At 41.6% G+C, this 12,564-nt stretch overlaps 1 protein-coding gene across 2 annotated transcripts in view; it reads right to left on the reverse strand.

Moving 5' to 3' along the window:
• Positions 1–12,564, reverse strand: part of LOC126481956 (sodium/potassium/calcium exchanger 3-like) — a 277,761-nt gene that overhangs the window by 73,571 nt on the left and 191,626 nt on the right. For both annotated transcript variants that reach the window (XM_050105915.1, XM_050105914.1), the window contains one exon: positions 11,018–11,110. In XM_050105915.1, the coding sequence (XP_049961872.1) occupies positions 11,018–11,110 (93 nt within the window). The remainder of the gene's footprint in view (positions 1–11,017; positions 11,111–12,564) is intronic.

The raw sequence follows: 12,564 nt of genomic DNA on the forward strand, positions 1-12,564 counted from the left end.
AAGGTTGTGCAAGTGTTCCTTCGTGCTGTGGCCTGTGACAATTATATCGTCCAGGTAATTAATACAATGAGAGATTGTCGACGTGACATGCTCAAGATAACGCTGAAATATCGCCGGGGCACTGGATATTCCGAAGGCCAACCGCTAGTATTGGTAAAGGCCAAATGGGGTGTTGACGACCGCCAGTCGTTTGGAGTCCTCATCAAGTGGTACCTGATGATAAGCCTCCAAAAGATAGATTTTCGAAAAATATTGGCCTCCCGCAATGACGGAGAACAATTCATCAGAACGAGGCAAGGAATAGGTGTCCACCACCAATTGGGAATTAATGGTGGCCTTGAAATCGCCAAAAAGACGTAATTTTCCGAGGGTGTCCTGACAATAAAGAGGGGCGAAGCCCACTCACTAGAAGAAGTGGGAAGAATGACCCCGAGGGCTGTCAGCCGGTTGAGCTCTGCTTTTACCTGAGGGCGGAGAGCCAATGGGATCTGCCTCGCGCATAGAAAACACGGGCGAGCTGACACCTTCAACGTTAAGTGAGCTTCAAAGTCTGAAACACGTCCCAGGCCCTGCTCAAAGATATCCTGAAAGTCAGAGATCAAAGATTCAAATGATTGATAGGGAATGTCGTCGGAGACCAACTGTATGGTGTCTGCGATAGATAAACCGAAAGCTTGAAAGGCATCGAATCCAAAAAGGTTAGCGGAGTTCACATCACTGACAACAATAAAAGTAAGAGGCCGAGTGACTGATTTGTAAGTAACGTCGTTAGTGAATTGACCCAGTAGGGGAATGAACTGTTTACCATAGCCGCGTAGACGCCGGTAAACTGGCGCCAATGGGGGCGATCCAAGGTCGGAGTAAGTTTGTGCATTCAACAAGGAAACTGCTGTGCCCGTATCTCCTTGCAGGTGTAATCGGTGCGACCAAACCGACACCTCGGTAAAGAGTTTGTGGGCCGATGCGTCAGGAGCCTGGCCCGATGAAACTTCCTGAATGTCAACGTCCATGTCCTCTGTACCTGCTTCCTTCAATTCTTTTGAGGCTGAGTGGCAAACTTTAGCAATGTGTCCTTTTTTATTACATTTGTGACAAACGGCCCAACGCTGGGGTCACTCTGACTGATCATGATGTATATAGCACGACGCACAGGAGGGTAACAGGGGCCGGCGGCCGGAACTCTGTTTACGCGCCGTGCGGAAGCGGCCGTAACGGCCGGATTGTACCGCTCGCACGTCGTCCACCCCGGACGCAGTGGATGCAGCCGCACTGCTCTGCACCGCCGTGACATCACACCACGCTTCCAGCTGTTGACCTGCGGCGTGAGAGACTTCATACGATTGAGCAATGGACAGGACTTCCTCGAGGGAAGGGTCTTCCAACTGCAGGGCCCGTTGCCGGACCTCCCTATCAGAGGCCGAACGAACAATGACGTAGCGTACCATAACGTGGGTGTACGACTCTTGCGACTGCTCCGTGACAAAACGACACTTGCGACTAATACCGTGCAGGGTAGCGGCCCACGCCCGGTAAGACTGATGGGGCTGCTGCTTGCATTGATAGAACTCGACCCTAGCTGCCACAACATGTGTGCGGCGGCGATAATATAAAGGCAGCAATGAACACAATGCGTCAAAAGACAAGGACGAGGGTTCCTGCAACGGTGTGAGCTGCCGCAAAACTTGATGCAGCGAGGGAGATATCCAAGACAACAAAAGAGCACGACATACCTCCGCATCGGCAACATGAAACGCCTGGAAATGCTGCCAAAGGCGATGTTCGTATGCGTCCCAATCCTCTGCCGTCTCGTCATAGGGGGGAAAGGGAGGAGGGAATGGCACTGGAGCAGACTGCGCGGAGATCCAACGCCGGAAGCACTTGTTTCATGGTTGCCATGAGCTCCGTCTGCTGCTCAACCAAAACCCACACTAAATCCTCTGTGCCATGGATAAGCTGCGAAACCGGAACAACGATGCAACACGCGAAAGGACGACCCTACACATCGCCAGTTGTGTAGTAACACGGTTCACGTTTCCTGCCGCACTTCATATAGTGTATACCGGGAACTGTCTGCCAGGCATGCCCGATGTGAACTGACTGGGCACGGCCCGTGCTGCCTGAGTTGTTGTTGTTCTGCCGGCAGAGGGCGCGGCCGAATTCTTGCGTGCCCTCTGCTGGACGGGACTTTACTTGCAGCAACTACCGTCCGTGACGCGCCGTGCCGATGTGCGCCTCCCACGATCTTTCTGGTGGCTACTGCACAGTTAAAATTATTTTTTTATAAACATTTGAAATTAAGAATTATTTGGCACACTTAAAATTTCTATTATTAACTACACAATCTAGTACTGTTTATTATATTTATTTCTAGATTCATTTAAGAAATAATAATTGAAATTAATAGAAATTTATTTGCCAGCAAAAACTGTGAGCCCTTTGGAATATCATTATCACCACAATGTGAAGAGTAGTAAGCATGCCTCTGATGTGATCAGTCGTATTTTTGTATTTTGGGTGAACAATGTAATTTCAGCTTTGTTAATGTGTGTGATATACTAAAATATGACAAAATATACTAATGTAGAAACGAAAATCCTGCAGCAACAATCTTCAAAATTATTTAGGTCAGTTCAGCCATTAGGACCTAAAATGTGAAAATTTCAGCTTCAAGAATCCGACTCTTAGGCAAGAAGAACTGGAGCCAACTTTTTAGTTTACTTAGCATTATTGTAATCTTACTGCTCTCAAATCTTCAGGAAAGACTTTTCTTATTGTGGACAATAGCAGGAGTTAGGAAGGAGGGGGAGGATTACAATGGGTTAGAGGGCAGAAGGAAGAAACAGTAAACTATATTATTCAGAAACTCTGAAATATTATGTAGGACTGTGTATACCATTATCAAATGGGAATAAATGAAACTTAAACTGATTTTGGGAACTTCTTTAAAATTTATTTGGATTTGTGGCTGTGGTGTCACCGCCAGACACCACACTTGCTAGGTGGCAGCCTTTAAATTGGCCGCGGTCCGTTAGTATACGTCGGACCCGCGTGTCGCCACTGTCAGTGATTGCAGACCGAGCGCCGCCACACGGCAGGTCTAGAGAGACTTCCTAGCACTTGCCCCAGTTGTACAGCCGACTTTGCTAGGAAAGGTTCACTGACAAAATACGCTCTCATTTGCCGAGACAATAGTTTAACATAGCCTTCAGCTACGTCATTTGCTACAATCTAGCAAGGCACTATTATCAGTTACCATTGATAGTGTGAATCATGTACCGGCAACACCAACCTTCTTCATTAATGGATTAAAGTTAAGTATTCCACCAGCTACGTCCGTTTTTCTAAATTCTAATTTCTTTGTCCTGTTCCAGACCTCACGCCAGCCTGCGTGAGCTTAAACGCGTGCCTTTTGGCCTCCTTCTAGTAACACGGTGTTGGCTCCCCTGCCAACCAAAACAGTGGCCTACTTGTTCTGCTCTTATAAAAATCAGCCATAAAAGCAAACCATAAAGAAGGACATTAAGTGTTGCACAGGTGACCTTACCAATATTAAGCAAAATAAGTTATCCTTGTACAATATGTACAGGGTGTACATAAAGTCTGAGAACATTCTCAATTATTTATTGCACAAGAACCAAAAATTTGTACATATATCATACATACGTCATCTTGAAGAGAAACCCTGAAAATTTTTTTTCCACGTGAGCTACCACAGCGTAGTTTGGTAATTTGCCAATAGTCAACGCTAGTTGCAAACATGGCAAGTTCAGGTGCAGTGTGAGCTTTCTGTGTGTTGGTGTCTGACAACAAGAAGAGTGTTACAGCTGTTCAGCGGATGTTTAGAACCAAGTACAATAAGAAGTCACCAACAAGGAAGGCCATTTACCATCAGCACAACAAATTCATGATGATGGGTTTTTGTCAGAACACCAACACACAGAAAGCTTGAAGCTCGCTCCTCACCTGAACTTGCCATGTTTGTGACTAGCACTGACTATCAGCAAATTACTGAATTACGCTGTGGCGGCATACATGAAATAAAACTTTGAGGGTTTCTCTTCAAAATGACATATGTATGATATCTGTACCACGTTTGGTTCTCATGCAATAAATAATTGAAAGTGTTCACGGACTTTATATACACCCTGTATAAAACTTCTCCTAAATATGGAACTGAGCAGAAGGATGAACTGTACAAAGCTTATCTCAAATTAAGAGAACTTACATAAGTGAGCTTGAACGCCAAAAAGTGCAGTGCGTGGAAGGTACACAGAACATGCTCCAAATAAGTGCAAAGCTGCGTGGAAAATTGTTGTACAAGAGCATTACACATTTCATGAACATAACATAGCTCTTGGCCTGGTTAAAGCTTATGTTTTTTCAACTGATCTAATTAAGGAACACCAACATGGGAACTGCGGCTTTAAATGGAGGACAAACACACCCACTGAAATTACATAAGTAGTAACAAAGTTCTCAAACTCCAAGTGTATAGTGTAAAGGGACATTCCTCTCTAACATTACTTTTCCTCAACAAACGTAGGCGATACCAAAGATAATTGCAACTTTTTAAACAGGGTAATATTATCTCAGCTGTTTTTCTAAAAGAATTTCACATGATTTTGTACATAATGTATATTTCAGGCTATAATACATAAAAATAAATTACTTTATTTTCATTTTTACAATTGATATGTACTAGCTCTGTATGTATAGTTAAAATTGCCTTTTTTTAGAAATATTTGAAATTATGAAATATCTGGCACACTTGAAATTCCTATTATTAATTACACAACCTGACACTAATTATTAAATTTATTACTGGATTCATTTATAGAATAATGATATAAATTGGTGGAGGTTAGTACCACACACAGAGTGGATTAGTAGTGGGCATACTTCTGTTGTGACTGGATGAGTTTTTGTTTTTGGCAATAACAATGTAATTTTTGGTTTTGAAGTGGAAATTGTAAAGACAGTGTGACATAGGAAAATGTGAAAGAATAAAAATTACAGAAATAGGAATTACTACTCAGTCAATACTTCAGCATTATTTACATCAATTAGAACCATGAGAACACACAATATCAAAAATTTCAGTTTCAAGAATCAGCCCCCAAAACATGAAGAACTGCAGCCAACTACAAGAAAGAAGATAAGTAAAAAGTTTATTGTAAATCTTTAATTCTCTCAAAGTTTATTAAAAGAGTTAATTATGTCAGCGACAATCAACAAATGATGTGAAGGAGGGGTAGATTACAATGGACATGTTCCACATCATAACAGTTACCACGAGATTGACCAATGTAACTAACTAACTAACTAACTGACTATTCCTGGTTATCCAATTACATAATTAGAAAAACAGTGCATATAATTAGTGAACCATTAACCTTTCTTTTTAACAGGTGTCTAGAGTTTGGAGTATTTCCTACAAAACTAAAAATATCAAAAGTTATTCCAAAGTACAAAAAATGGGACAAGGCAATTTAAAAAATTACTGCCTACTTACTATAATTCCTATTCTCTCCCAAATATTCGAATCTCTTATTTATAACCCACTAAACAACTACTTTGAGTCACATAATCTCCTTTCTAAATGTAAATTTGGCTTCCACAAGGGAAGAAGTACAACTACTGCTGTTCTCTCAATTGTGAATGAAGCAATAACAGCCTTTGAGATTAAAAATAAAGCTTCACTTCTTTTGTGTGATTTAAGTAAGGCATTTGGCTGTATTTCTCATGATATCTTACTTGCTAAACTCAAATTATATGGTGCACAAGGCTCTGCACTGGCAGTAATTGTACCATACCTAACCAATAGCAAACAGTTTGTATCTGTCAGAAACAGGCACCCACATGTGCAAGAAGTTAAGTCAGGAATCCCATAACATTCTGTCCTTGGGCCCTACTTTTTCATAATTGCAGTCAATAGTCAATGATTTCTTCCACTGTGTTCTTAATACTGTTACTTGTTATGCTGAGGACACAAATTTGCTAGCTGAGCATGAGAACACATTAGTTCTGCAATATATAATACCAGATGGCATTGAAGCAGCACTAAATTGGTTCTCATCAAATACACTGCTATGCAGACCTGTTGAAAACCAGTTGATTATACTAGAATTGTCAAAAGAGGTAGAGGTGAAGGTGGTTAAAATTCTAGGAATTCATGTAGACTCTAAGTTAACACAGAAAACACACATCAACCACACTGGCACAAAATTATCTCAAGAGACTTGTTTATTGTGGAACCTGAGAGGCTTAGTAACAAAAGAATATTTAAGAGTTATTTATTTTGGACTCTTTCAGTCACACATAAAGAGTATGGACTGCTGAATTGGTGGCATTCTCCTCACATCAGTGAAATTCTAAAACTTCAACAGAAGGTGGGAAGGGCAATGAGTCATGCTGGTGAGATCAGAACACTGCCGGCCATTGTTTATACAGTTCCACATATTAACAGTCATTAATCTCTACATATGTGTCATGGGACTGTACATGAAAACAGTGTAGCAGATTTCAAAATGAGTGAAAACATACAGCACTGTAACACTTGATTCAAAATAAAATTATATGTACCAAGGCGCAGGCTGGTAAGTACAGGGAATTCCCATCTAACCAATGGCTTAAGAATATTTAATAAACTTCCATATTTTGCTTGGTCAGCTCACATAACTAGCTTCAGAAGCAAGTTATTAAGCATTTTGCTTATTAAACCTTTTTATGATACAATTGAATTCATGAGTCTAAAATCAGTTGACATTAATTTTTAAGATTTTCATTATGTCACACCATTGACTGTATTTACGCTGGAGAGCCAAAGAAACTGGTACACTTGCCTAATATTGTTTAGGGCCCCTGCGAGCATGCAGAAGTGCTGCAACACGACATGGCATGGACTGCAATAATGTCTGAAGTAATGCTGGAGGGAACTGACACCACGAATACTGCAGGGCTGTCCACAAATCTGTAAGAGTACGACGGTGTGGACATGGCCATTGGAAGTGTTTAAACTATAAAAGTGTTCCTGGAGCCAATCTGGTAGCAATTCTGGATGTATGGGGTGTCACATTGTCCTGCTGGAATTGCCCAAGTCCATCGGAATGCATAAAGGACATGAATGGATGCAGGTGATCAGACAGGGTGCGTATGTACAAGTCACCTGTCACAGTCATAACTAGATGTATCAAGGGTCCCATATAGCTTCAACTCCACATGCCCCACACCAGAACCTTCACCAGTTCACATGCAGGGTCCATGGATTCATGAGATTGTCTCCATACTCATACATGTCCACCCACTCGATAGTTTGAAACGAGACTTGTCCGACCAGCAACATGTTTCCGGTCATCAACAGTCCAATGTCAGTGTTGACGGGTCCAGTTGAGGCATAAATCATTGTGTCGTGTAGTCATCAAGGGTACACGAGTGGGCCTTCAGCTCCTAAAGTCCATATCGATGACATTTTGTTGAATCGTTCGCATGCGGACATTTGTTGGTGCCCAGCATTGAAATCGCAGCTATTTGGGGAAGGGTTTCACTTGTCTCATGTTGAACGGTTCTATTCAGTCATTATTGGTCCCATTCTTGCAAGATCTTTTTCTGGCCGCAGCAGTGTTGTAGATTTGATGTTTTACCGGATACCTGATATTCACTGGACACTCGTGAAATCGTCGTACAGGAAAATCCCCACTTCATCGCTACCTCAGAGATGCTGTGGGCCATCACTCGTGCACTGACTATAATACCATATTCAAACTCACTTAAGTCTCGATAACCTGCCGTTGTAGCAGCAGTAACCAATCTAACAAATGCACTAGACACTTATTGTCTTATATAGGCACTGCTGACTGCAGCGCCATATTCTGCCTGTTTACATATCTCTGTATCTGAATCGCATGACTGTACCCATTTCTTTGGTGCTTCAGTATATTTATTATTTTATTGTTTATCCTATCATTTCTAGATTGTATTTGGAATATGTAATGCTCATTTAATTCTAAGGTATTGAAGGAAAATGTCATATGCTATCAATGCAAAATGCCTAATCCACCTCAGGTGGTGAACAGAAAATAAAGAATTTGAGTCTGAATCTCCTGACTACTGATCATGCACTTTTTACCTGGCTCCACGTTAGCTGTGTAACAATCAGTAGCCATCATGAATACTGTGTTGATCTGTGTGTGGTGTCAGACATAGTGGTTGTTAATATCATTTACAAATGTGAGTGAAGAGGCTGTACCTAGTCCTTATAGCGACTCACCATCAACTTTCGTGTCACTACAGCAATGCAGCAACCTATTACATGTTCACTCCTTTTATAAGCTGCAAGCTGACTCCCCTGGGAGGAGGAAGCGGGGCTGGCCTCAGCAGCCGACCGCAGGCTTCCACTCCCAGCATCATCCACTCAGGGGCCGAGTAAAAGAGAGCAGTAAGTACACTGGTTGAATTACTTAAGTACAATTGGATAAATACAGTAGGACCCTAACTGATAATGTGAAGCTCAAAAAGAGAAAATAGCTATGTACCCAGTGACAAATGTTCTCCCTGATTATGATGCGCAGTTAGTTAGGATAAATAACATTGTGCCTTACAGTACGGATACTCCTCAGTGGAAACAAGTTAGAATAATTAACGACTACAGAACAAATGCGTTTAAGATTAGTTTACAAGAGATGACCTGACATGATCTTTATGATGAATCAAATGCTAACACAGAACTAATATGTTATGTGAGAAATTCATATCATTATTTGAAAATAGTTTTCCATGTAAGCTGATCATAAGCTAATCACAAACGACATTAAACAGCTATGTAAAGAACCATGGATCACTAGAGGGATTAAAGCAACTTATGAAAGGAAAAGGGAAATGTTATCTGTTGGCAAGAACAAGTAGAGATACTGCAGTAGTTGCACACTACAAACACTACTCAAAATTACTAAGAAAAGTTATTAAAAAATCAAGGAAATGCACATACTGACAGAGGTTGGTAATTCTGACAACAGACTTCAGGCTATAGGGAATGCAGTGAAATGAGAGATAGGACAACCAGCCACAGAACAGGATAACATCACTATTGGACTGAATGGAAAGGATGTAAATAATGAATCACAGCTAGCAAATATATTTAATAATCATTTCTTAAATATAATAGAAAGTACAGAGGCATACAGTTCAAGAGAAAAATCACAGCAGGATACTGAAAGAGCAATTATCATAAAATTCAAACAATAGAAACTCCAGGTAGGAATATCAACAATGTAGGAAAAGATAGATTACTACTTACTGTAAAGAAGACACATTAAGTTGCATACAGGCACAATTAAAAGACACCCACATAAACCTTTTGGCCACAGCCTTCATCAGCAAAAGAAAAAAACACACCATTCATACACAAAATTAAGCTCACCTCATGCATTGGGCCAGAATGCAGCTGTCATGTGAGATGCAAGCAGTAATCTGGAGGGAGCAGGGAAGGGGAAGGTATAGTACTGTATGCATTGGGAGAGAGATGAATGGTCTCTGACAGAGTGTGCAGGGACTAGAATGCTAACAGGCACAGCATCAGGAGGTTGTGGGGCAGGGAGGAGGGAAAAAAAAGAGAAAAAAAGGAGAGGGGCGGGAGATAGACTGATGGCTGCATTGGCAGAGGATGGGAAACAAAAACTGTGTGATATGAGTAGATGACAAGACAGAGGGGGTTGGAAACTGTTGCGTGAAGGGTGTGGAGAAGTGTGTGTGTGCAGGCTGAGGCTGGAATAATTGTGGGGGCAGAGAATGTGTTGTAAGGACAACTCCCATCTGTGCGGTTCATAAAAGCTAGTAGTGGAGGGGAGGATCCAGATGGCTCGGGTAGTGAAGCACCTGTGGAAATCAATCATGTTATGTTCAGCTGCATGTTGTGCCACAGGGTAGTCTACTTTCTTCTTGGCCACAGTTTAGTGGTGGCTGTTCATCCTCTTGGGTGGCTTGTTGCTAGTCATACCAATATAAAAAGCTGTGTAATGATTGCAGCAGAGTTGGTTAATGACATGGCTGCCTTCACAGGTGGCTCGGCCCCTGATGGGGTAGGATAACCCTGTGACAGGAGTGGAATAGGAAGAGTGAGTGGGTGGACAGGGCAGGTTTTGCACCTGCATCTTCCACAGGGATATGATCCTTGTGGCAAGGGGTTGGGGTTTGGAGTGTCAAAGAGAACACCACCTTAGGAGGGGTGGGAAGTATCTCGGATAGGATGTCGCTCATTTTAGGGCACGATTACAGCCTGGTGAAGCATCTGGTTCAGTTGTTCCATTCCAGGATGATACTGGCTGATGAGGGAGGCTCTCATTTGTAGCTGATTCTTGGGGGTGGTGGGAGGATTGGGGGTATTTGGGGGTACTACATGGAAAATCTGTTTGTGGACTATGTTCGAGGGACATTGCCAGTCCGTGAACGTGTTTGTGAGGCCCTGATCCTACTGGGCAAGGGAGTTCTCATAGGCTGCATGAGAGGGATCAACTGGCCACTGCCAAACTGTTGTTGAGAACAAAGTTGACCACCTGGTGGTACAACATGCAGCTGAGCAGAATATGCTCAATTTCAATGACTGCTCTCAACCTGAGCCTTTTAGATCCTTCCCTCGACCACCACCACCACCACCACCACCACCAGCAGCTTCTCTGAACTACACAAATGGGAGCTATCCTTGCAATACACCCTCTGCTCCCATAATTGTCCTGGCTTCAATCTCAGGTAACCCACTGTCCCTGCACCTAATAGTTTCCCATTCCTCTGTACTACCATCAATTCTCAATTCACATACTCTAGCCCGATGAAGAATAAAATCTGAAAGCTAGCAAGTTTTCTTCCTTTTGTGTGTGCCTATTGACAACTCAATGATTCTGCTTTTTGGTGAATGGTCTCCTTTAAATTTAAAGGATTTACATGCTAAAGAGCAGACTTCTTGCAGATTTACTCTATCAAATGCTAAAATTTAGGCATAATTCTTGCCAGAAATATTAGTAAGAACCTGTTTCAGAGGCAGAATCATCTATGCCATCATAGAGTGATCTGCTTGGCTTTGTGTTGCAGCAACTAATTTTCCGTCCAATGCAGCACAGACCTGTGGAGAAATTTTAACAATTAGCTTTTCATTTCATTATTAACATATAACATACTGCCAGACCAGTTTGTGCATGAATGATTAGATACATAAATGGTGCATCAATATTTTATAAGATATGTTTCCCCATAAACCTCACCAGTTTCACATGAAATTAGCTTCACATTGTTCTTGAATTTACAACATTCCTTCAATAATAGACACATTTTTCTACAATATAAATTACAAAATAAAAATATATGCCAATATTTTACAACTACATCTATATTCAGCAAGCAATGGCAGTGCATGGTAAAGGACATGTCCCACTGTATCAGTAACTAGGGCTTTTTCCTGTTCCATTCACATATGCACTGTGGTAAGAATGACTGTGTAAACACCTCTGTACATGCTGTAATTAGACTAATCTTGTCTTCATGACCCCTGTGGAAGCGATATATAGGCAGCTGTGATATATTCCTAGATTCTTCACTGAAACTTTCTAAATACAAGGTGTACAACATTGCTTCTGCCGCTTGCCGACGGTAAGTAACGGTTGAAAGAAACAGATCGCAGACATCAGGCAGTTAGCTTGGACCTCAGTCAACATAACCTCATTCAAACATTAGTCAATTTATGTCTGTATCATAAAGTTGTTCTTGATTAAAAATGTCAGTTTAAGAGCCTAATTCTTGTCATTTGCAGGAGGTGTTACTGTTGTGTTTCAGTATGAAGGAAACAGCGGCTGAGTCTCATCGAATGTTCTCAAGTACATATGGTAAGGACGCTATTAGTGAAATAATGTGTCCTGAGTGGTTTCAACACTTCAAGAACAGTGATTTTAAATTAGTAGACCGGTACAGTGGTGGAAGAGAGAATGTTTTCGAAGAAGCAGAATTGGAGACATTGCTGAGTGATGACTTGCATCAAACTTTAGAAGAATTGGCATGATTAGTGGGAGTGACACAGCAACTCATTTCAAAACATCTCAAGGCTATGAGCATGATTCAGAAAGAGGGAACTTGGGTCCCGTGTGAGCTGAAACCAAGAGATGATGAACAGCATTTGTGTGTTTGTGAACAGTTGCTTCAGAGGCAAAAATGGAAGGGATTTCCACATTGCACTGTGACCAGGAAGGAAAAATGGGTTCTTTATGATAACCATACATGCAAAAAATCATGGGGATATCCCGGTCATGCTTCTATACTGACGGCCAAACCGAATATTCACGGCTCCAAGATTATGCTCTGCATTTGGTGGACCAGCTTGGCGTCGTGTACTATGAGATGTTAAAACCAAGTGAAACAATCACATGTGTTCATTATCTGATGCAATTAATGCATCTCAGCAGAGCATTAAAAGACAAACGGCCGCAATACAGTGAGAGGCATGATAAAGTGATTTTGTAGCACGACAGTGCTCAACCCCGCATTGCAAAAGAGATCAAAATCTACTTGGAAACATTAAAATGGGAA

Source organism: Schistocerca serialis, chromosome 5 (assembly GCF_023864345.2).
Source record: "Schistocerca serialis cubense isolate TAMUIC-IGC-003099 chromosome 5, iqSchSeri2.2, whole genome shotgun sequence".
Classification (NCBI taxonomy): domain Eukaryota; kingdom Metazoa; phylum Arthropoda; class Insecta; order Orthoptera; family Acrididae; genus Schistocerca; species Schistocerca serialis.